The 25,404-nt window shown below is 40.0% G+C and overlaps 1 protein-coding gene across 1 annotated transcript in view; it reads left to right on the forward strand.

Annotated features, from left to right (window-relative positions):
- Window positions 1–25,404, forward strand: part of NEB (nebulin) — a 206,526-nt gene that overhangs the window by 131,651 nt on the left and 49,471 nt on the right. Inside the window, exons 98-118 of the mRNA XM_029934594.1 lie at window positions 1,016–1,120; window positions 1,215–1,319; window positions 1,683–1,790; window positions 2,589–2,696; window positions 2,797–2,910; window positions 3,334–3,531; window positions 3,917–4,021; window positions 4,721–4,825; window positions 4,920–5,024; window positions 8,127–8,234; window positions 10,383–10,496; window positions 10,801–10,998; window positions 11,311–11,415; window positions 12,846–12,950; window positions 14,439–14,546; window positions 15,836–15,943; window positions 17,135–17,242; window positions 17,794–17,898; window positions 18,000–18,104; window positions 18,757–18,855; window positions 19,184–19,294. Coding sequence (XP_029790454.1) covers window positions 1,016–1,120; window positions 1,215–1,319; window positions 1,683–1,790; window positions 2,589–2,696; window positions 2,797–2,910; window positions 3,334–3,531; window positions 3,917–4,021; window positions 4,721–4,825; window positions 4,920–5,024; window positions 8,127–8,234; window positions 10,383–10,496; window positions 10,801–10,998; window positions 11,311–11,415; window positions 12,846–12,950; window positions 14,439–14,546; window positions 15,836–15,943; window positions 17,135–17,242; window positions 17,794–17,898; window positions 18,000–18,104; window positions 18,757–18,855; window positions 19,184–19,294 — 2,427 coding nt within the window. The remainder of the gene's footprint in view (window positions 1–1,015; window positions 1,121–1,214; window positions 1,320–1,682; window positions 1,791–2,588; window positions 2,697–2,796; window positions 2,911–3,333; window positions 3,532–3,916; window positions 4,022–4,720; window positions 4,826–4,919; window positions 5,025–8,126; window positions 8,235–10,382; window positions 10,497–10,800; window positions 10,999–11,310; window positions 11,416–12,845; window positions 12,951–14,438; window positions 14,547–15,835; window positions 15,944–17,134; window positions 17,243–17,793; window positions 17,899–17,999; window positions 18,105–18,756; window positions 18,856–19,183; window positions 19,295–25,404) is intronic.

The following is a 25,404-nucleotide window of genomic DNA, read 5'->3' on the forward strand; positions in this document are numbered from 1 at the left end:
TGGATTTTAACAATATTGGGTAATAGTGTAGTCAAGGACCTGGGAACGCCCTGTTCTTGCTTTGTGAGCATTTCACTCCTTCAGGTATTTATGAAGGACTTGCCTGCAAGGAATCAAAGCAAAAAGGAAACAAAGTACTAATGAGCCACAGGAGGGCTCAGAATCCATCATGCAGAGTTTTAGTAATGCTAGGGTAGAGAATACATGACAGGGGCCATCTGACACTGAAGCCTGAGACAAGACCTCCAGCTAACACCAGGTCTGTGAGGAACAGAAACAGTGCATTGAGGCGAGGCTCAGGTACACCCTGGAGCTAACCCTGCCTGGTAATCTCATTACCAAATCAGACACAAGAAGTGAAGGATTGCCTGCAGCACACATGCCAATTTGAACAGCCCACCTCGTTGTTGTTGCTGCAACAGAGTAACTGTTGTGGACCTTTAACCAGGTTAACAGCTCCTTTGGTGTGGGGTGGTCCAGGAGAATCCAGGTACTAGGTCTGGAAGAGGAGAGCTAGGCTTGGCCAGAGGCATGTGTCCCCCTACTCTATAATACATGAGCTTTTACTTGTGTAATTTCCTTTATATGGTGTAAATGTCCCACCTATTTCTAAATAACTAAATATAAGTCCATCTAAAATTACACCCACCTTTGTTAAAACCTTTTCTTAGGCTCACTGTTGAAAATAAAGGCTCCCTGGCCATAATTCCCACAGCACTTGAGTGTACCTGCTCTTATAGCACTTACCACTCTCACTTTGTAAATGACTTCTGTTTACACTAGATTGCTTTATATCTCTCTCTCTCAAAGCACCTAGCACAGTACCACACTCATAGTAATAGGCTCAAGAATTATATCTCGGGTAAACAGATGAAATCATGATTGAATCAATGAGACAGACACCACAAGAGAGAAATCCTTAAAAAGCTCCTGAAAAAGTTGTTTCTGATCTGCTGTCTGTGGTCCTATATATGGGTCATTTACACCTGCATTGTATCTCTCTTCCGGCTCTCAGAATATCTACAAAGCTGACCTGGAGTGGCTCCGTGGCATTGGCTGGATCCCCCTGGATTCTGTGGACTATGTGAGGGTTACGAAGAACCAGGAAATGGTGAATCAGGTACACAGCGCCTTTTCTCACCTAATGCCTGACTGTGTGGGGATAGGTACACAATGGAGGGAGACCCGTCTTAATCGTCGCTGTTTCCTTGCAGATAAAATATAAGAAAGAGGCTCTTGACAACTATCCTAACTTTACGAGTGTGGAGGATCCTCCAGAGATTGTGTTGGCTAAGATTAACTCAGTCCATCAAAGTGACGTAAGTTTGCTTTGTGTATAATGAGGTACATGACTGGGGTTTTAGTTGTCTATCAGTGAATGCATTTGCTGAGCTCCAGATAACTGCTTGTAAGAAAATGAACGATGGGGTGGGAAGCTCTAAGATCATCTTTGGTGGGAATGTCTTAAAAGTCACTAGTAGAGTGTATACTCCACTCACTTTTAGATAATAGCTGTATTCTTGTCCAAATTATTCTGCTTTAGTAGCTAAAATGAGCTGAAATTCAAACCAGTTGGTTAGTTTTACTCTCTAAATGTAGACTGATTATGCTAGGTAGATCCCATGAAACTTTAAATATACATTTACAGTAACCAAAGGTTTTGTTTTGTTTTCTCTACTTAGATAAAATATAAAGAAACATTTAATAAAGAAATAAAGGGCAAATATACATTTTCTCCAGATACGCCTCATATCACCCACTCCAAAGACATGGGAAAACTCTATAGTACCGTAAGTTGTATTTTATGTGATTTACAACTCATTTCTTAATTTTAAGCTCTTGGCAGTATTCATATTCTTAGCTGATGTTGTGAACAACTGAACATATAAGATCTATTATTTTATTGTATCTAGTCTTATTTATTAGAAATAACTAGTCTATTTATTAGAAGTAGCATTTCATTTATTCAGCCAGTATTTTTTGAGCTCCTCTGATGTGCCAGGCTCTGTAGGAGGCACTAAAGAGCTAAAGCTTAATAAGACAAGCCCTTCACCAACCCATACAAATGAGACAGACTGACACCAAAGGAATAGACAATAATGTCACAAGTGCTGTACCAGCTGTAGGTGCACATAGAACCGAGCATCTACCAACAGGGAAAAGAGAGGAAAGGCTGGTCCTTCTTTAGCAATTATGTATAAATATCTCTAGCCAACAAATGAAAGACTTGACCTCCAAATTTTAATTCTGTTAATTTAACTGATGATTGTATGTATGTAGTGCGTATGTTGTATGTGTGCCAATGGGAAGCAATCTTTGGTGATTCTCTCCCTATGTGAGAATTTATTTTCAGTTTTATTAGAACTCATTTAAACTCTGTTGTTAAACGCCTCAGTGTCTGCGGAATTAATTTGCAATAAGCCAGAAGACTCTGCCCTGTTCTTAGGTAGACACAACAATGGCTCTAAATAAAGATTTAAGCTTTGCCTTTAAACATAAATATTTTACCTTGGATTTACCATTTTCTCTTTAACAATATCTGAAGGATGTTGAATGCAAACTTGTTAGCACATATTTCTTTGTTCTAGATACTGTATAAAGGGGCATGGGAAGGAACCAAGGCCTATGGCTATACCTTGGATGAACGCTATATTCCCATTGTTGGAGCTAAGCATGCCGACTATGTGAACAGTGAGGTCAGTAGTACTTTTTCCTCTCAGAAGTTTCAGAGTCTTTATCGATTGGGAAGCTGGTTAGAAAATTCCATTGATTCTCAATGTTGTACCTACTTCACAGCTTAAATACAAAGAGACATATGAGAAGCAGAAGGGTCACTATCTGGCTGGAAAAGAAATCAGTGAGTTCCCTGGTGTGGTTCACTGTCTGGACTTCCAAAAGATGAGGAGTGCGGTAAGCAAAACTCACTCTGATGGACAACTTGTACCCTTAAGTGTACTATTAGTCTGCCTGTTTGTTGGTTGAGAGGGGCATGGGATGTGAGGAATGGGTCGTTCTTGAGATTTATCCCCACCCCTGCCGTTAGCCTTGTGTACCTGTGATAGCTACGGGCTTCCTCCCTTTATGTCTGTCCTCCACTACCAAACATACAGTGAGGTATCTGTGTTTGGAAAAAGGAGAAATCGACAAGGTAACTATTTACCCCTGTGTTATAAAGGGATGGGACGTTGAAAAAGAAGAATATCTTGAAGTATCATTTTTTAGTCTTTGTTTATTCTAAAGGTACTGATCTATAGTAGAGATCTCTAAAAGAGATCCATCTGAATAATTTTAATTCCTTTCTTCTTTTTGTCTTTAAAAAATATTATTCTTTAGTTGAACTACAGAAGAGATTATGAGGACACCAAAGCCAATGTTCATATCCCCAATGATATGATGAATCACGTGCTGGCTAAAAGATGCCAGTACATCCTCAGTGACCTGGAGTACCGACACTACTTCCACCAATGGACGTCTCTTCCAGAAGAACCCAACGTTATACGGGCCCGAAATGCGCAAGAGATCTTGAGTGATGTATGATGTCCTTCCTGAAGTTTGACTTAGTTACAGCCTTCACCCAAGTTGGTCTAAGCCCTCATTTCTCCAATCGTCGCTGTATTCATAAATGTAGCTATTTTTTAAAGCATGGTGGCATGAGTAATGACTTTTTGGTGTAAGAATCCCCTTTGAGCTCTATGACACCTACGTTAAATATTTAATCTGTTTCCACACCAGACTTGACTTAGCTGTTGCTCTCCTCCTAAGTTTTTTTAGGTCAGGGCATTAAAGACCTCCAGCTGTTGAGAGGCCCACCCTGTGACCACTGAGCACAGCCAGCAGCTGATAGGAAATAATCAAAATGCGCAGTTGTAAATTCAGTTAGTACCTGTCACTTTTCATTATCCCTTCTTTCTTGCAGAACGTGTACAAGGATGACTTGAATTGGCTGAAAGGCATCGGATGCTATGTTTGGGATACGCCTCAGATCCTCCATGCCAAGAAATCCTATGATCTTCAGAGTCAGGTGAGCCAATCTTCCTAGAAGGACTGGCTCACTGTGAATCTATGGAATTTGTGATGCTCTCAGTGGGTGACAATCAGGCCATCCCTGCATCCAGACGGAGAAAGCCACTTTAATAGCACATGATCCAAGGAAACCAAAGGCCCCCTGCTCAATAGAACCTCTCCTGGTGACCTGCTCTTGTGTTGGACCTTCTCAGTTTTAGTCTCTCCTGTGGTTTAAGCATTTGATGTTCATAACAGAAAGTTACCTGGGAGGTGTTTCCTAGTGACTAACTCTCAAGCATCTGTACTAAAGTTGATGAGGTTAACTTGCAGAGAGTAGAATGCAAATGCATGCTTTGACCTTAGGTAGATAAGTTCTGAAGTAAAAAGTAGATATTTGGAAAATTGCCCAATGTATGGTTTGGCTCTGATAGAGCAGGTTAATGGAAGGTCGAGGCTGTGGGACTGTAGTCAGGGTTGGGGTACATGGAAAAGACAAAAATGAAGAGAACCTGGCAAAGAGCCAGACTCCGCTGTTGGCAGAGACAAACTATTAGTTTTGGAGCCAAACAAAGTTGGGAAGAATAGAGAATGATAGCCTCTTTGTTAGTATTATAGCAGAAACCCAGAAATAAAGGCTCATCTAAATTGGCACAAACTGAGAAAGCTGATGGCAGATCTTATTTTACCATTTTTGGTGACTTGTTTTTCTTTACAGCTACAATACACGGCAGCAGGTAAAGAAAATCTACAAAATTACAGCCTGGTCACAGATACACCACTTTACGTGACTGCTCTTCAAAGTGGCATTAATGCCAGTGAGGTGCGTCTTCCTTGTACTTCTCTTCCAGGACAAGCCATTATTGTCTTTATGTATTTTCAGACAGAAAGGAATAACCCATCTTTTTTGTGTATAGGTGAAATATAAAGAAAATTACCATCAGATTAAGGACAAATATACGACAGTCCTAGAAACAGTGGATTACGACAGAACCAAGAATCTGAAGAATCTTTATAGCAGTGTGAGTTCTTTTTCTCATCTTTGTTTTTGAGTTCTCTTTTTCTCCGTTAGAGAAAATAAAGGAATAGTTGGGTTAGGCACCTTACCTGCCAAAAGTTTTTCCAGGTTTTTCATGAATCTTCAAATTTCTACTTTATCTCATTAGTAGTCCTAGTTACAATTAAATAGGTCCCACTTTGAGTATTGCACCATTTCATGCAGTTGACACAAATTTAGAAACTCCTTCCTTATTGCAAGCAGGTGCAGTTGAAGTTATGCTGCATTAACCCTGGACTTGTCTTTCCCTGACTTCTCCAGTGGCCAGTGGCTTACAGCCTACAAAGACATTCTTTTTCCTCCTTTGAATTGGTTAATTCAACGAATGTTTTTTAAACTTCATTTTGAGATAATTTTAGATTTACAAAAAAGGTGCACAAATAGTATAGAGAATTCCAACATACTTTTCTCTGTAATAAAATTATCAAAACTAAGGTGTTAACATTACTGCAATGTTGATTACAGATGTCATCCACATTTAGTTGTGGTGGCTCTTTAGCCTCTTCCAATCTGATCATTTGTCCTTGTCTTATTCTGATTGTGACCCTTTTGAAGAATACTTACCAGTTATTTTGTAGAATGTCCCTAGATTTGGTTTCACATGATGACCTCTCGTGATTAGATCAAGAGTTTACATTTTTGGCAAGCGTAACACGAAAGTGATGTGCTTCTCTCAGTGCATCATAGCAGGTGGTACATGACATCAATAACTGGTGATGTTGACCTTGATAACTCAGGTAGGTTGGGGTCTGCTGAGCCTTTCCCCTGTAAAGTTGCTCTTTGCCCCTTTGTTATGAAGAAATATCATGGAGGAGATACTTGGGACTATGTAGGGATCTTGTTTCTGCTCAAACTTTCTCTCCCATATTTTAGCATCTATTGGTGGATCTTGCCTGAAACAATTTGCTATGGAATATGCCTCTTGGTGATTTTCTGTTTCCTTCATCCTTTCTACATTTATTAGTTGGAATTCTGTAAGAAACAACTTTTCCTTCCTACCATTTGTTTCTTTTATTTGTATTAGTATGGACTCATGGATATTTATTTTATTCCATAGGATGTAGTCTAATACTGCCATTTATTTTCATGCTCAAACTATTCACCTTTGACCACTGGGGTCTTTCAGGGTGTCTCCTATAAGACCATAACATACTTCATCATTGTTTTTGAGTACTTCCTTACTTTCTGGCACCACACCATGCTCATCTTGTATTTCCCCTGTTCCAGACCCACCTCTCTAAAGAGGCCTGGTTTATTAGAGAATGGCATTTAAACACTAAGATCAAAATACTGGGTGTGCTCATTGCTACTGGGGTGTCTTTGCTGCTAGGACTCCTATGTAAACAGAGGGTAGAAATATATATATGTGTACTAACCCATATATGCATGCATATCTGTGTTTATTTCTATACTTACCTAACTGTATCTGTGTTTTAAAACATGAGTTCCTACTGATGTCTCCAATATAATTCAACACCACAGAGTTCATTCTAGACTTCTACCTTTTTTTATTTTTCCAACCTGTGTTTGTCTTTTAATTTTTCCAGAAAGCCTAACTCTCATTACCTATGATATATTTACTTATTTGTTCAACTCTTAATAGACCCATAAAGTGTTTTCACAATTGCTAACCCATATTCCTGTGAGAAACAAATTTATTAACTAGAGTACAGATTTTGTAGTTATTTTTGTCTAGAACAAGAGTGACCAGTCAAAATGCCATTTTCCGAAATCGTTTGCTTTCTCACTTCTTTAATGTAGTTCGTTACATATTTGTAACCCAATTAGATTTATTCGTTACAGTTTAGACTTTATTTTAGTCCTGTCCCCCATTCTGATTGAATTTATGGTTTTTTAAGATATAATTTATTGTCAAATTGGCTTCCATACAACACCCAGTGCTCATCCCAACAAGTGCGCTCCTCAATGCGCATCACTCATTTTCCCCTCTCCCCAGCCGTCATCAACCCTCAGTTTGTTCTCTGTATTTAAGAGTCTCTTGGGGTTTGCCTCCCTCCTTCTGTAACTATTTTCCCTGTCCCTTCCTCCCTGATCTTCTGATTCTATGTCTTAATTTACATACTGTAAATTTTACTCTTTGTGGTAGACAGTACTACAACTTTTAGCAAATGCATGGAATCATGTCTTCACCACCACAATCAAGATGCAGGAAGCATCTCTATCACCTCAAAATTTCCCTCTTGCTTTCCCTTTTCTCTCCTTTGACATCCACAGAGGCATTTTCTGCGCTTGTTACAAGAAAAGAAAATTAAAAACCTCTTCCAGAATGTTATGTAAATGGAACTAAGTATATTGCCATCAGGTCTGGCTTCTTTCTCTTAGCAAAATGCATTTAGGTACCACACACATTGCTATATAAACTAGTAGTTTATTCTTTTTATTGCAATGTGGTATTCCATTCCATGGATGTACCAAAATTTGTTTATCCATCCAGGCTTGAAGGACATCTGAGTTCTTTCTAGTTTTTGACAATTATGAATAAAGCTGATATACACATTTGTGTATAGGTTTTTGTGTAAGATAAGTTTTGATTTCTCTTGAGTAATAAATACTTAGGAGTGGAAATATTTTTTGAGCTCTCACTAGCTACAAAAAAGTAGGAAAGGATAAATAGAATTTTGAGTCAATGGTTTTCATCCTCCAGGAATTCCTAGATCTATGGGGAATTAATATGGCCTAAAAATTTTGTTTTAACTTATGTACAGTGAATTTAACTATTTGTGATGTGATATATGATACTAAGGCATTACAAATGCATAGTCACATATCCACCACTTCAGTCAAGATATAGAAAAGTTCTTTATCACTGCATGATAACTGACAAACTGTGATAAGTACTATGGTAGAGAACAAAATAATGGACTGTGAAATTATAGTCATGGCATTAAACCTGTTATTCACGTAGGGGTACTTGGATCCTACTGAGTGAAGATCAAGGGGCTATTAAGGAGTGTCTGAGAAAGACAGATACAGGAAAGATCCCCTCCTCAAGAGCCAACAAAAATGCATTTTCCTGTATTCACAAGACGATTTTTAACCCCTATAGAACCTGTACAAGGAGGCCTGGGACAGAGTGAAAGCCACCAGCTATATCCTGCCTACCAGCACTTTGTCCTTGACACATGCCAAGAACCAGAAGCATCTGGCCAGCAATGTAAGTCGAGTGCAATTGTGATAGACTTCCACCCACCATCTGCCTTCCCTTGCTCTCTGCTCCTGGAATTTTTAAGGTTGATTCATATGTCATATGGATTATATTACATGTTATGTATATTGTAAAATAAAATCATAAATTACATGAGCTTTTAGATATTAAGTCTTAGGAATTTTAACCTTTTATGCCTAAAATATTCTTAAAACTTAACTAAAACTCTTCTAGAGACTTCTCCTTGTTAATTATAATCATTTTACATAGAATACTAGATCAGTATCTATCAAACCTTTTTTTTTGACCATGACACGCAGTGAGAAATTTATTTGATATTGCAAGCCAACACACACACACACACACACACACACACACACACACACACACGATGTTTACATGAGTTCCTTCTGACATAAATATTTTACAAAAGAGAGCGTACTGCTACACAAAAAGCAATACACTCTGATCATTTTGATTCTGCTCTATTAAGTGCTAATGTCCCAGCCAATTAAGTTCACTACCTTCTCATGGGCCTAGAGATATGTATTTAGAAAAAGATTTTGTTAGGTAATATATGGAATTTAATTTTTACCTGAAGGAAAAATGAACATATGTGATTTTGCACAGACCCAAGCCTGCTTGGAAAACTGCAAACAGACTAGCCAAAAGGAGCAAACTTTATTTGGGAAAAGAGGTTTTGTAGATATAATTGAGAAGCTCAGCAGAGATTTGCTCCTTTAGTCAGGAAAAAAGTTACAGAAGCGGGATTTTCAGCAACTTCTTTTTGAAACAAGATGGGACACAGAGAAAGTAATCCCTTAAAAGAAAAATTTCAACAGGAGGTTAAAAGTGCTTTTGAATACTATCTTTTTTATAGTGGAAGAGGGGCTTGGATGTAAGGAGTATTTGAACTAATGTTCTAGAAAATTCCGTTGGGAATTTTGGTTTCCAGTTAGCAAAGGGCTTTACTGCAATTCTTACACAAATAGTCACATGTTCCTTTTTTTGTTTTGTTTTGTTTTTACTAAGCTGTGGGCCTCTAAGTTATGAGAGAAGTATTATTTTATCATGTGCTCAGAGATTGGATCTTTGTTTCTGTAAGGGCCTTACCTCCTAGTTCATGTAATCATGGAGCATTAATTTATGGAAATATGTCTTAAGAATTAAAAGTTGGTTTTCTCATAGAAATTGGTTACCGTATATTTTTGGAAAACCTTATAAAAACTGAAATTCAAGGACTGTGTCTCTTAGAGATCAGGCTTGTCAGTTACTAAAAACAAAGAAGTGAGCACATTTTTCATCTTTCATTCATGGTTAAGAAAAGCAAAGTCATTATAATGAAAAAGATTATTTAAAAATTACATAATCTTTAAAATGAGTTAATTGTAGTAGCAGTAGAAGTACGAGTATTATATGGGCATTTCTATTTTTTATTTTATTTTTTTTAATACTCATTTTGAGAGCAGGGAGAGAGCATGTGCACATGCATGCATGTGAGCCAGGGAGGGGCAGAGAGAGAGAATCCCAAGCAGTTTCTGTGCTGTCAGCACAAAGCTCAATGCAGGGCTCAAACTCACAACCCATGAGATCATGGCCTGAGCTGAAATCAAGAGTCGACACTTAAATGACTGAGCCATCCAGGCACCCTGGTATGGGCATTTTTAAAACAGTAACTAGGGCCGCCTGGGTGGCTCAGTGGGTTAAGCATCTGACTTTGGCTCAGGTCATGATCTCACAGTTCGTGAGTTTGAGCCCCACGTTGGCTCTGTACTGAAGCTCAGAGCTTGGAGTCTGCTTCAGATTCTGTGTCTCCTTCTCTCTCTGTCCCTTTCCTGCTCTTACTCTGTCTCTCTCTCACTCAAAAATAAAATAAAAAAATTTTTTTAATTTAAAAAAAAACAGTAACTAAAATTTTATAGCTCTCTACAATTTACAAAGTACTGTCAGATATAGTTTGATGTAATTCTCAAGGTCACTCTGTGGCAGCCAGCAGTGCTGTATGTCCACCTCTGCAAAGATGAGATGAGCCCAGAAAAGTGGTGACCTGACGTTGCCTGGGTCTCAGAGTTGGGTCCTTCCTATTACATCTCATACTCTTTAACAATATAGATCCATTACTCTCCAAAACCTTCACTCCCTTTGTACTTTCTATAGGTCAAATATCGAGAAGAATATGAAAAGTTCAAAGCTCTTTATACTTTACCGAGAAGCGTTGAAGATGATCCAAACACAGCACGGTGTCTCAGAGTCGGCAAGTTTAACATTGATGTAAGTAATCGCAAAGACCTTCCTTCAAATCAAAGCCAAGTAATATGGCCATCTGCCATAAATCAGAGCATTTCCTACTAATGCACGTGGCACTGACTGTGCGTATGTGAAGAAGGGAAGTGTTATTTCAGCACAGGCTGCTTCCCACCCCCCTTCCTCCGCCTTGGATCTATTGGAAGTGTCAGAAGATTCCAGATCCCACCTGATTGGTTACCCTGACTTCTCTGGTGTGTAAGAAAGGTGTGCGTTGCCATGATACCTTGCAAATGTCCTGTATAATTGGTATGTTATTTCATCTTCACAGCGTCTATACAAATCAGTTTATGAAAAGAACAAGATGAAAATCCACATCGTGCCTGACATGGTGGAGATGGTTACTGCTAAGGACTCTCAGAAGAAAGTCAGTGAGGTTGATTACCGTCTACACCTCCATGAGTGGATCTGCCACCCTGATTTGCAAGTCAACAGCCACGTCAGGAAAGTCACAGATCAGATCAGTGATGTAAGCCCATTGCTTATGAAGGTCCCCCTCCCTGACTTCACATCCCATCCTCAGGAGAAGCAGACTCGCCTATCACTTGCCCTCAGCCATCTTCCGCTGTTGCTTCCCTGTGTACCCCTGGGTCTGTCCCAGAAGCAGGGCTCTGGGTACCAGTGTTTCCATGGCACCCTCAGCCTCAGAGCTTAATGCCTTTGGATTTTCATTCCATAAAGTCATCCTGGGTCCAGAGAAGTCCATGTCTTTGGTGTGAAAGTTATGATCGGTTTTTTTTTTTTTTTGGTCTGATTCCCTCTATCTGCTGTAATCCTTTAGATTGTATACAAAGATGACCTCAACTGGCTAAAAGGCATTGGTTGCTACGTCTGGGACACTCCTGAAATTCTTCATGCCAAACATGCTTATGATCTACGGAACGATGTGAGTTTGCCTTTTTTTTTTTTTTTTTAACTGTGTTTCCTTTTCTGCATAGTCGAAGCCAGAGGGAGGATTATGGACATTGTTTCAGACCAACTATGTCAGTGGTATGGAGGAGAGCTGAGCTGGAGAAAGATGCTAAGGATCAGAGAATGGCCAATGCACAGTAATGCATGTAGCTTTCCAATGAAACAGTGCAGTCAAGCCGTCCCACTGTCCTTTTGTGGAGAAGGGACCCCTGGCTCTTCTTTCTACATTTGGACTGTTTCTGATATTGAGCACATGATTCTCATTTTAGAAAAATCTCATTTGTTAGGAGTTTGTGGTGCTATAGACAGGATCTATTTATTTATAAAAAGAGGATTTGCTAGGCAAATGAACATTGTAATTAAGAGTTCAGTAAAAAAGCTCAAATGTTCTAGAAGAGCAGTTGTCAAGCCTGCTAGAAGGCTGTGGAAGTGCCATAGGACTGTAAGCATTGATTACACAGATTGTCATAAAACTCAGATGCATCCTGGTCAGTTGAATGAGTACTAATGAAAGTAAACATTGGGGTGCCTGGGTGGCTCAGACATTTAAGTGTCCGACTTCCACTCAGGTCACGACCTCGTGGTTTGTGATTTCTAGCCCCACATTGGGCTCTGCACTGACAGTATGGAGCCTCCTCAGAATTCTTTCTCTCCCCCGCTCTCTGATTCTCTCCCACTTGTGCACTCTCACTTGCTCTCTCTCTCAAAATAAATTTTTAAAAAAGAGTTGAAAGTGTTGTACCCAAGTTTGTAAAATCACCCCAAAACAAACACCAGAGACTGCTAGGGAGACTGAGTCACGCCTGCAAAAGCAAAGGGCCTTTATTACAAGCTTAAGCTCGGGCTCACAGTCTCCACCCGACCCGCTGGCCACGTGGAGAGAGCCCCGAACAAACGCAGGGCAGGGCCTTTTATGCCTTTGGGAGGGGGAGTTACAGGATATGATGACAGGTGTACAGTGATCCAATCCCTGCCCCCCCATCAATACTGGCAGTTGTGGGAGCCAATCACAACATTTGGAGTATTGACCAATCAGAGTGGGCCCAGGATGCCCCACGTGGGGCGTGACTAGGCCCGCCTCTAGAAAGGTCAAAGGTACCAGCTGGCCTCTCCTGATTGGGCGCCGCAGGAGTTGTCCCTCCTTAATGCGCACCCTTTCAGGAGAAGCCGGTGCCTTCCCCTTTAAGTACAGGGGAAGGCTGGATCGGACCTGAGGTCTGTGACTGGCCGCCCCCGCTGGGTGCATTTCCACCTGGGCAGTGCGCCACGACCCGCTCCAGGAAGGCCGGGAAGGCCCGGTGGGGAGGGCCGGATTTGACCTGCATCCTTACAAAAGCAACCAAACCCTCTGTGAAAACCAGCAATGAATGGTCTAACACAGGCTTATTTTCTTCCTCTTGGCAGATCAAGTACAAAGCTCACGTTCAGAAGACAAGGAATGACTACAAGTTGGTCACTGACACTCCGGTCTATGTGCAGGCTGTCAAAAGTGGGAAACAGCTAAGTGATGTAGGTGCCTGGGAAGTAGTGTGGATGATGCTAAAGATGGGCTGTCACTCAAGCAGGAGTGGGAGGGGAAAAATGGCCTTTTTCTAACTCGGAAACCAGAATTAGTGCCTTAGAAAATACTTTCAGTTCTGCTCTAGTTCTCTAAAACCTGATGTATTCGATCAGTTCCCAGGGGGGAGTTGTAAGGGATCTAAATCTACTAAATACTTGGTGTTTTAGGGCGTCCAAAACTGCTTTTTGTATCCTTGTGTCAAGAGCAACAGCTCTGTCTCACTGTCTATGCTTTCTAATAAATCAGATCTAACGACTCTAGAGCAAGAAGGGAGAAAACTCTGAAGTCAGAGATGTGGACCGTTGCTACCACACATCCTCCATGAGGCTTGGGAAAAGCCCTGATCCCTCGGAGCCTTATTTTCTTATGTGTACATTGTATCCATTATGGCTGACACGCAGCAGGCAGAGCCAGCACAAAGCTGCTCTTTTTTAATTTTTAACGAACCCTACAAGTTAACAAGTTAATGTTAAGTTCCACCAGTGAGTTAGAATGTTAAAACCTATTCTTTTGACTACCTCACACCTGTGAGAATTGCTAAAATTAACACCTCAGGAAACAACAGATGTTGGTGAGGATGCGGAGAAAGGGGAACCCTTTTGCCCTGCTGGTGGGAATGCAAACTGGTGCAGCCACTCTGGAAAACAGTGTGGAGGCTCCTCAAAAAGAAATAGAACTACCGTATGACCCAGCAATTACACTACTAGGTATTTATCCAAAGAATACAGGAGTGCTGATTCGAAGGGGCACATGCACCCCAGTGTTTATAGCAGCACTATTAACAACAGCCAAATTACAGAAGGAGCCCAAATGTCTGTCAACTAATGAATGGATAGCGAATGTGTGGTATATAGATACAATGGAATATGACTCAGTGATCAAAAAGACTAATACCTTGCCATTTGCAACAATGTAGAAGGCACTGGAATGTATTATGCTAAACAAAATAAGTCAAAGATAAATATCATATGATTTCACTCATGTGTGGGATTTAAGAAACAAAACAGATGACCCTAGGGGAAGGGAAGCAAAAATAAGATAAAAACAGAGAGAGAGGCTAGCCATAAGAGGCTCTTAAATATAGAGAGTGAGGGTTGCTGGAGGGGAGGTGGGCAGGGGGATAGGCTAAAATGGGTGATGGGCATTAAGGAGGGCACTTGCTGAGATGAGCATTGGGTGTTCTATAGAAGTGATGAATCACTAATTTCTTCTCCTGAAATCATTAACATGTCACTATATGCTAACTAACTTGGATTTAAATTTTTAAGAAAAGGAAAAAATGCGAAGACACGATAATAGATCAGATAGAGTCCTTTAGGCAAAGGGAAGCAGACTACCTTTTTCATTTTTTAAGGGAGACTTAGGTTTCCATTTACTTCTTTCCAGCAATGCTGCTGCAGTCTGAATCAACTGACCCCTCTCCTCTCTGCACACAGGCTGTTTACCACCATGACTATGTGCACAGTGTCAGAGGCAAAGTGGCTCCAACTACAAAAACTGTGGATCTGGATCGGGCCCTTCATGCACACAAGCTCCAGAGTGAGGTGAGCACTTGGAACCCAATACAGGGCCCAGGAGAAGTCCAAGATGCAGCCTAAAGGGCCAGGCCACTGGCCTCTGTGCAGGCCCCTGGGCTTGGGCATGTATCTCAGCCGGGCATTGTCAATTATAAATGCTGTTCCATTCACATGAGTTAAAAAACAAAACAAAGAAAAAACCAAAATAGTACATAGTGTGTCTTTCTCTTGGCTGGCAAGACTTCTATCAAGCAAGCAATGGGTACTTTTTGGAGCAATACTTACAAGATACAATGAAGAAAGCCAACTTACTCTCTCTGTCTCAAAAAACTTAAAACCAAGATGATGAAGACAAGGCGCATAATCATAAAAGACTTCACATAATAAGAGCTAGAAATTGCTGTTGGAATTCAGAAGAGAAAGAAACTGGATTCCACTCACATATTTAATATTTACCTGGTGATGCTACTTTGGTCTCACCCTTTAATGTTACTCTCTAATATTGAATGTTAAAAGTAATTTAAGTTTTAATATTTAAAATAGTATTCCTACTAGTAGCTCCTTATAAAGACAGACTTATTTATTTATAGTTTTTTGTTGAGAGAGAAAGAGAAAGCACATGCGGGATAGAGGGATAGAGGGGCAGAAGGAGAGAGAAAGAGAATCTCAAGCAAACTCCACACTCAGTGTGAAGCCTGATGTGGGGCTCAGTCCCACAACCCTAGGATCATGACGTGAGCCAAAATCAAGAGTAGGATGCTCAACCAACTGAGCCACCCAGGCGCCCCAAGACAGACTATTTAAAAGGTCACAATCAAAAACTCCTTTCCCTTTTCTGCTAGGAATATCTTGACCTCTTCACAGCCTGACACTAAAACACCATGTTTATGAGGGGCTGGGGGGAATAGGATTCTAAATATGTGCCTTATAATTATGACTGTCTCAGGGATTGGTGGTGATATGAATAACATCTAAGGGTAGGGTGAATGAGAGGTGGCAATGACTGCCCGTTTTCTCCACTTTCTCATTTTCTTGCTGGATACCATCCAACTAACGCAGCATAAGTTCAAAAGCAGAGAATTATTTTCTATAACCCTTTCGCTCATCACCCTTCTTTTCAAAAGCAAGAGTTAAGAGTAACCTAATTCATTGCCTGACTCTCAGAACTTACTTAATTTCTTCCTGAAATCAGTTTGGTGATCATAAGAACTGTAAGTACCTAATTGAAAACCTAATGTGAACTGTGTGCGACTTGTTTAAGTTAGATCAGTTATTTGATGTAGACGTCATTTACCCACTCTTCCTCATTCCGGCAGAGTCTGTACCGAGGAGCTGGCCGGCGCTCCCTGCCTACCGGATATAGACTTCCAGTGGACACCACTCACTTCAAACACATCAAGGACACACGATACATGAGCAGTTATGTGAGTGGTTTCCTCATTAAGATGGGGTCTGAAGTGGGAGCGGGGCACTAATATATATTAATAGCCTACATAATGCCTTCAGTCACACTCTGAAGGTTCAACGTGATCTAATGGTGGGACTAGAGAAGGGGAGATAGAGTTTTCTAGGGGTGCTGTGGAATTGGCTTGCTCCTGCTTTAGCAGTATCTGTGTAGCCCAGTGGGTTACCATAGGGCTTTTGGGGGATTGCATCTGCATGATTCAGTTACTTTGACTCATGGTTTATGGCTGTCAGGATGCCTCTACTTCTGTTGGCTTTAGCACAGAAGAATCCTGAACCAATCCAAGCCAGTACCGGAAATGGAGCTTTATACATGCACTGCTGATGTGTGGCAATACTATCACTTTCAAGATACAACATCACTGTTTATTCCTTTGAAAAAGAAAGGACTTCTTGCCTAACTGCTGGCTCTGATCCTTGCCTCACTGCTTACCTTCTGGGCTCACTTAAAAGAAAGCTCAGAGGGGTAAATAGGCTCTCACCATTTGTAGCTTGCCCAGATGTCATTGACACTAACCTTCCCTGGATTTTAAAAGTTCCACATTGGAATGTGATGCATTTACCCTATGGCAAAGCCTAGGGAAGTGTTAGCTATGTCTGTTACTCTAGCCTGCAGACCATACGCACAAACCAACCATCAGTAGAAGAATAAGCTGTCTCTTCTATGTTGCCCTTTAGAGTCCTGGGAATCAAACCTGCTGGCCAGGCAGGGTCTGATAGCCAGGGCCCCCAAAAAATGGCTTCCAAAGCAAAGTCACAGCCTGAATCATCTAACATGTCATTTTTTAAATCAGTCTATAAAGCCATTCATCAGTCTTAAAAGTAGTCTCTTATGTCTTCCTTGCATTTTCTAATTTCCTAGCTGTACTAGAGCTAAATATAAATATACTTTTTTTTCTTGTGTTTTTTCCACCTGCCTATAAACATTTGTATCTAGGCAACACTGAATTTTATTCTTTTCTGGACTTGGCTTTATTAGACAAAATAATTTTCAAGACTCAAATTACTATTGAAATTTTGTCAATGACTTTTCCTTATATTTAATGGTTAGAGAGTAATTTTCAAATGAAAGTGACAGCTCTTTTCTATTTGAGAAGTAAAGCTACTCTTTGCTTACCCATCTGTGATTCATTCTGACTTTGCTTTTGCAGTTCAAGTACAAAGAAGTTTATGAACACATCAAGGCAAATGGATATACACTTGGCCCCAACGATGTCCCATTTGTCAATGTCCGGAGGGTCAACAATGTTACCAGTGAGGTACTGTGAATGCAGGTTCTGTGGGGGACAGACAGAGTTTCAAAGACCATGGCTTTGTTTGAAATGCATTAAGCATTAATTATATTTTAGCTATAAATTTACACATCAGTAAGGGGTAAGAGGGTCCTTTTAGTTACCATTTTGATACTAGTATCCATTGGCAACAATTTTCTATATTTGGTAATGCCATTGTAGAGATCCAATTCATAGATTATACTGCAAACTAATTCCTTTTTTGACATTTACATACAAAAAATTTAATAAATTTGCATTTTAGTCTGACTCATGACCCTGGTTTTCTGCATAAATGATTGGTTTGTATATCTGTTCCTATCCAATCATCTGATAGAATGTGGAAGACTTGGTGCTCAAAATTCTTCACCTAAATAAAATAAATACCATTTTCTCTTTTTTCCCAATCTCCATCACTTTTCTGTATCCTTAGTCACCCCTCTATGGCTCTTTATGTAAAATATTTGATTGTTGATTAGTCAACAGATGTGCTCAAATTCCTACACTAAATAACTGGGATGGTTTTTCCTCCACCGTAGAGGTTGTATCGACAATTGTACCATAAACTGAAAGACAAGATTCATACAACTCCCGACACACCTGAGATCCGCCAAGTCAAGAAGACACAAGAGGCTGTTAGTGAGGTAGGTATTTTCTTAGGAGAGAGGAAAGGCTGTGGAACCCAGGGAGGAATGTCAACCATTTGGTCTCTGATATGTGTGTTTCTGGGTATTTTTTTTTCTAGCTGATCTACAAATCAGACTTCTTCAAGATGCAAGGCCACATGATCTCCCTGCCATACACACCCCAAGTGATCCATTGCCGCTACGTGGGAGACATCACCAGTGACGTAAGCATCTCCTAGGGATCTGTCTCACAGCCTCTTACCAAGAGGTATTTAATATTAGGCATTAGTCTGCATTTAAGCCAACCACTGGTCTTTGAACAGCCTTCTGCCTTGAATACTTCTAAACTGAGCGTACAGCTTGGAGGTGAAATTGTGTGGAAGTAAGACCACACATTTCTCCAGCTATGGAAACAGCAGTAAGAGGACTATGTGAGAATGACAAAAATTGCTGACCACCATTCTGCATTCACCACTGAATCATTATCAGCTCCTTGCTCTGTGTGATCTCTAGTTCTAGGTCCTGTTTATATTATATTTCTACTGCTCATCCCCACTCACCCTTTTTAGCAACTTTCTTCTACCACTCTTTTTCTCCTTAAATGTTTCCTTCTCCGAAAAGACCACTCCATTTAGTCTATGCTTTTCTCCCATCAATATAATAATAACATAATACTCTGTTCTCTCCTCAGCTCGGAATCAGAGATTAAATTTTAAAACCTGTGGTTCATTTGGGTACAAGCAAGCTAAGAATACAGGGTGGATGTGTTCAACCAAAATGAAAGACATATCAATATAAAAGTGTCACTACTCTATCATCTTTGTTCCTGGTTTACATTTACTCACAGCCAGCTATATTTCTGTTTCTGTGACACAGATTAAATATAAAGAGGACTTGCAGATCCTTAAGGGACTGGGCTGCTTCTTGTATGACACTCCTGACATGGTCCGCTCCAGGCACCTGCGCAAACTCTGGGTGAGTGCACATCTTTGCAACACACAGCTCCCCCTGCACAACGTCCTATCGCCAGCCTCAAGGTCCTAGACAGAAAGAATCTTTGCCTGGAGCTACCTTTAAGGGTAAATTTACCATTAACCAACTTGAACAATTCCTGACCCACTTAGGATGTACCTCTGTAAGAGGCGATGAACTCAGTTAAAGGCTCTTGTCTTTGTTCCTGCCTGAGAAGACATCCAGGACACATGGAAGGTCTCCTCACGTTGCACATACCAGCCCTTTGAGAGACATTGACACACAATTCCTTAAATGATTAACTTGCATTTCCATTGTTTTGTTTTTTAAGTCTAATTACCTGTACACTGATAAGGCAAGGAAGATGCGAGACAAATACAAAGTGGTGCTTGACACTCCAGAATACAGAAAAGTACAGGAACTGAAGACACATCTGAGTGAGGTAAGGACGCTGCACCTGTCATTACAGGTGACTTGTTCTTCTCATGGCTGTTTTTCAGGCAACTATGCGAGGTAAAAATATCTCCCCTCTGCCTTTAATTGCAGAGTGGCCACCATGTCCAAGCAAGTCAATTGACCTCATTTTGCCTCAATTAACTTATTTTGTCCCCTTTTGATGAGGCTATTGAAACTTGACTACCTATGACTGGGGTGCTAATTTTATAAGTTAGAAAGGCCTTCTGTCTTATGCTCTTGTTGGAGTCTCCAAACTGAATTTATTTCAAAATCATCTCTTTAATCCCTGCTATCAGAAACCCTAATCACCGCACTGCCATTTGAAAAGTCTAAATGGCTCCCTGCTCTGCTGCCCACAACAAATTCCAGACTACTACTTTGTCTCATTTTCAGTTGGCATGGAGGCTTCTGATTTACTCTAACGATTTGTGCATAGATACCTCATGCTCTCACCTGCACACTTGGTTCAGGGAGGGTTGGACCCTGTCTTATTTAGTTGTGTATCCCATAGTGCCTTGTTGCCAGTGACTCAGTGTGCTTCATACAGATCAGGGCATTCTACAAATGTAAATGGTTTTTCTTATTATAGATGACTTGGCCGTTCTCATTCAACTTTCAGTTTGTCTTGTGGTCTATCAGACTTCACCGAGCTAAGACACTTGTTAGTGGTCATGCCACTTCATTGACTCCCCATTTTCAATAGTTCTGATGACTGCTAATTAGGAATCACTTGTGCTCTTAGAATTAGAGATGTCCTGACCAACCAAATGTTGCCCTCAGAGGAGGGGATGTGCAGCTTCCTACACTCCCAGTGAGCGAGAGGCAGAGGGTGATTAATTCTTTAGTGATACAAATGCTACATTGAGTGCATTTGCTTCCCTGGAAGCTTACCCAGCACTTTTCCAGGAATGTCTCAGCAGCGCTGTGCTTCTCCACCTTGGCTGACTATCAGAATCACCTGGGAAATATTTCTAGCCTATTCCTGAGTGGGCTCGTCAGCCTCACACCAGACTTTGTGTTCTCAGTGTCTGGACATCTGCATGCTTTTAGCTGCTCCAAAATGATGCTAACATGCAGTCAGTGTGGGAAACCTCTGCTTTCACGTATCACATCTGTCTTGCAGCTACCACATGATAAAACATAGTGTGTTAACTTAAGGTGCTTATGGGTATCTCTGAAATACCTTTATTTCTCTTGGCTGTTTGAATTCAGAATTACCTAAAACTTTAATTTCTCCTTTCCCAATTCCTATTGGGATTTTCTGCATCTTGTAAAAGAGAAGAATAGATATTCTTCAGTGGTTAATTTCCTCCCACACTTCCCTCACCAGAAGAATGATGATAAAATATTGATCCTCTTCTTCTGTTTTATTTTAAAAGAGTTTGAGAAGGATTGGCATTAATTCTTTGAATGTCATTTGAATGGTAGAATTCATCAGTAAAGCCTTTTGATCTTGGACTTTTGTTAGTTGGGAGGTTTTGATTATTGATTCAACATCCTTACTAGTAATTGGTCTGTTTAGATTTTCTATTTTATCATGATTCAGTGTTGGTAAGTTGTATGCTTCTAGGAATTTATCCATTTCTTCTAGATTGTCCAATCTGTTAGCACATAATTATGAATAGTAGTCTCCTTTATACTTTGTATTTTTGTGCTATCAGTTAAAACATCTTGTCTTGGGGCGCCTGGGTGGCTCAGTCGGTTAAGCCTCTGGCTTCGGCTCAGGTCAGATCTCACGTTTGTGGGTTCGAGCCCCGTGTCAGGCTCTGTGCTAACAGCTAGCTCAGAGCCTGGAGCCTGCTTCCAGTTCTGTGTCTCCTTCTCTCTCTGCCCCTCCCCCTCTCATGCTCTGTCTCTCTCTGTATTAAAAATAAATAAAAACATTAAAAAAAATTAAAAAAAATAAAACATCTTGTCTTTCATTTCTGATTTTGAATTCCCTTTTTTTCTTGGTGAGTCTAGCTAAAAGTTTGTCAATTTTTAAAAATCTTTTCAAAGAATCAGCTCTTTCATTGATCTTTCCTATTATTTTTTTAGTTTGTATTTTATTTATTTCTTCCCTGATATCTTTATTTCCTTCATTCCACTAACTTTGGCTTTTATTTATTCTTCTTTTTTATTTCCTTGAGGTATAAAGGTAGGTTGTTTATTTGAGATTTTTCTTGTTTCTTGAGGTAGGTATATTGTTATGAACTTTCTCATTACAGCTGTACCCTGGGTGGCTCAGTCAGCTCTTGATTTCAGCTCAGGTCATGATCTCATGGTTTGTGGGATCAAACCCTGTGCTGGGCTCTGTGCTGGTGGTGCAGAGCCTGCTTGGGAGTCTTTCCCACCCTCTCTCTCTGCCTCTCCTCAGCTTGTGCTCTCACTTTCTCTCTCTCTCTTACAAAATGGATCAATTAACTTAAAAAATGCATGCATAAGTTTTGGTACATTACATTTTCATTTGTCTCAAGATATTTTTTTATTTCTATTTTGATTTCTTCTTTGACCCATTGTCAAAGTTGTTTTGTATCAGTTGTTGTTCAGTGTCATATTATTTAATCCCTACATATTTGTGAGTATCCCAGATTTCTTCATGTAATTAATTTTTAGTTTTATTACACTGTGGCTGGAAAAGATACTGACATGATTTCAGTCCTCTTAAATTTGAGACTTGTTTTGTGGCCTAACATGCAGTCTGTCCTGGAAAATGTTCCATGTGTACTTGAGAAGAATGTGTATTCTGTTGCTTTGGGGTGGAATGTTCTGTAAATATCTGTTAAATCCATCTAGTTTACTGTATCATTTAAAGCCAATGTTCCCATATTGAGTTTCTATCTGGATGATCTATTCATTGAAGTAAGTGGGGGTATTCAAGTTCCCAAATATTATCGTATTGCTGTCTCTCTGTTTAGGTCTGTCTATGATTTATATATCTAGATGCTTCTGTGTTGGGTGCATATTTACAAATGTTATATCTTCTTATTGTATTGGCCCCTTTATCATTATGTAATGCCATCTTTATCTCTTACTAGTCTTTGTTTTAAAGTCTGTTTTGTCCCTTGTAAGTATAGCTACTCCACTTTTCTTTTGATTTCCATTTACATGGCATATCTTTTGCTGTCCCTTCAGTTTCAGTCTCTGTGTGTTCTTGCATATTAAGTGAATCTCTTGTGGGTGCCTGGATGGCTCAGTTGTTTAAACATCTGACCCTTGATTTTGGTTTAGGTCATGATCCCAGGGTGGTGGGATCAAGCTGCATGCCAGGCTCTGTGCTGAGCATGGAGCACCAACCCTGCTCACATGTGTGTATGCTCACTCTCGACTCTCAATAAATAAATAAATAAGTCTCTTATAAGCAGCATATAGATAGGTCTTATTTATTTATTTTAAAGTTTATTTATTTTGAGAAATAGAGAGAGAGACAGGAAGAGAGCACAAGCAGGGAGGGGCAGAAAGAGAGAGGGAGAGAGAGAGAATCCCAAACAGATTCTGCTCTGGGATGTGGAGCCAGATGTGAGACTCAGTCTTATAACGGTAAGATCATGACCTGCACCAAAATCAAGATTCAGATGTTTAATCAACTGAACCATACAGGTACCCCAGTAGGTCTTGTTTTTTAATCCATTCAGCCACTCTATGTGTTTTGATTGGAGAATTTGGTCCATTTACATATAGAGTAAGTATTGATATGTGTGTGCTTATTGCCATTTTATTAATTGTTTCCTGACTGTTTTTATAGTCCCTCTCTCTCCCTTTCTTCTTCTCTTGCTCTCTTCCTTTGTTCTTTTGTGATTTGATGATTTCTTTTAGTGGTATGCTTATATTTATTTCTTTTCATCTTTTGTGTATTTCTAATAGGTTTTTGCTTTATGATTACCATGAAGTGACTACTAACCACTTATATTTATAGCAGTCAAACCTTAAGTTTGATCTTGTAAAGCTCAACATTACTGCTTCCCATGTCTTGTGTTTTTGATGTCACATCTTAGATGTTTTTGTTCTGTGTATTCCTTTCCTAATTGGAATCATGGTTATTTTTACTTTTTGTCTTTTATCCTTCATACTAGTTTTATCAATGATTAATTCACTATATTTACCATATATTTACCTTTCCATTGAGATTTATTTTTTATGTGTTTTTTATCATTAATTAGCACCCTTTTCTTTTTCACTTAAAGTGGTCTCTTTAACTTCTCTTAGAAGGCTTCCTTAATGGTGATGAACTCCTTTAGCTTTTGCTTGTCTAGAAAACAGTCTCTCCTTCACTTCTGAATGATAGCTTTGCCAGATAAAGTATTCTTTGTTGGACGTTTTTTCTTTCAGCCCTTGGAATGTATTGTGGCACTCTCTCTGGTCTGCAAAGTTTCTGTTAACAAATCTGCTGATACTCTTATGGGGATTACATTGTATGTAACAAGTTGTTTTTCTCTTGCTGCTTTTAATAGTTTCTCCTTGTCTTTAACTTTTGACATTTTAATTATCATGTGTCTTGGTGTGGATTTCTTTGGGTTCTTCTAATTTGGAACTCTGGGCTTCCTAGATCTCAATGTATGTTTTCTTCTCCAGGTTAGGGAGGTTGTCAGACATTTTTTTTTCAAATAGGATTGCTGTCCCTTTCTCTCTTCTTCTGGAAGCACTGTGATGCAACTGTTAGTCCACTTGATACTGTCCCACAAGTCCCTAAGGCCATCTCACTTTTTTTTTCATTATTTTCTCTTTTTGCTGCTCTGATTAGGTGAACTCCACTGCCTTGTTTTTGAATTGACTGATTCTTTCTTCTGCTTTATCTAATCTGCTGTTGAACCCGTCTAGTATATTTTTAAGTTCAGTTATTGTATTTTTCAGCTCTGTGACTTCTATTTGATACTTTCTTATATATTCCATCTTTTTCTTGACATTCTCACTGTGTTCATTCATTCTTCTTTCCAATTTGGTGATCATCTTTATGACTGTTAATTTAAACTCTTTGTCAGGTAAATTATCTCCATTTTACTAAGTTTTATTTTTAATTCTTTCATTTGAAACATATTTCTCTATTTCTTCATTTTGTTCAACTGTGTTATTTTCTATACAATAAATGAAGGAACCACCTTTCCCAGTCTTTAAGGAGTGGCTTCATGCCAGAGGTGAAACTTGTTGTTCAGGCTCCCAGTAGTTGAGCATGTGCTAAGACAACCCAATGTCCCAAAGGGTAGGACCTTAGCATTTAGATTTAGGCTGACTAGAAGCCAGACCCCCAGGCATCAGCTTTTAAATGTGTGCAAATACATACAATCCTAAGGGACTGCAAGCATAAACCCTCCTGATCACCAGAGCCAGACAATCTGGAGTTGTCATAGAAATTGGGACTCCACACAAGTATATACATTTTTTCCTAGATGAAACTGGCAAGCAGGAGCAAGGTGAAGGTAGAGAACCAAGATGCCATCCACAACATATGTTCCTTGTTAGCAGCTCTGTAGACTACTAAATGTGTGTCAGACCTAAAGCCTACCCCTCAGGCCAAGGATTCAGGACAAGCAAAGAGGCCTCCTTCATAGAAAGACTGGGAGTATGCCTTAGTCTGTGCAATGCCCTTGGTATGGTAGCCTACCAAGAACTGTCTTTCCAATTGTCATAGTCCTGTGGGACCCATGAATGCAAGCCCCCTAGGCTACCAGTGCTAGGCAATCAAGGGGTGTCCCCTGCTTGGCAGCTGTAAAAAAAACAGGCACCAGATGTATAAAAAATTTCCCTCTAGGAGATGCTGGTGCTCTGAAGCATGGTGGAGGGTGAGCATGAAGATAGTAAATATCCTATAGGATCTCTGAAAAGGATTATAGTCAGCTCCAAGATACATTTTTAGTTAGGCCCTCAAGCTATAGTCACGATGATTAACAAGTCTTTACAGAATGACTGAGCTCCTGGGTCTGTTGTCTTCTGCTGTGCCTGGGGATGGTAGCTATTTAAGAACTCTTTCTCCATTGGTTACAGTCCTATGGGATGCACAAGAGTAGGCTCTTCCAGCCACTAGACCTAGATGGAATAGAGGTGTCTCCTGGCTGCAGCCCCCAAAGGGCTATGAGCTCCTTTCTGGGTAGTCCTGCTTATAACAGTCCCATGCGACCAGAA

Source organism: Suricata suricatta, chromosome 3 (assembly GCF_006229205.1).
Source record: "Suricata suricatta isolate VVHF042 chromosome 3, meerkat_22Aug2017_6uvM2_HiC, whole genome shotgun sequence".
NCBI lineage: Eukaryota > Metazoa > Chordata > Mammalia > Carnivora > Herpestidae > Suricata > Suricata suricatta.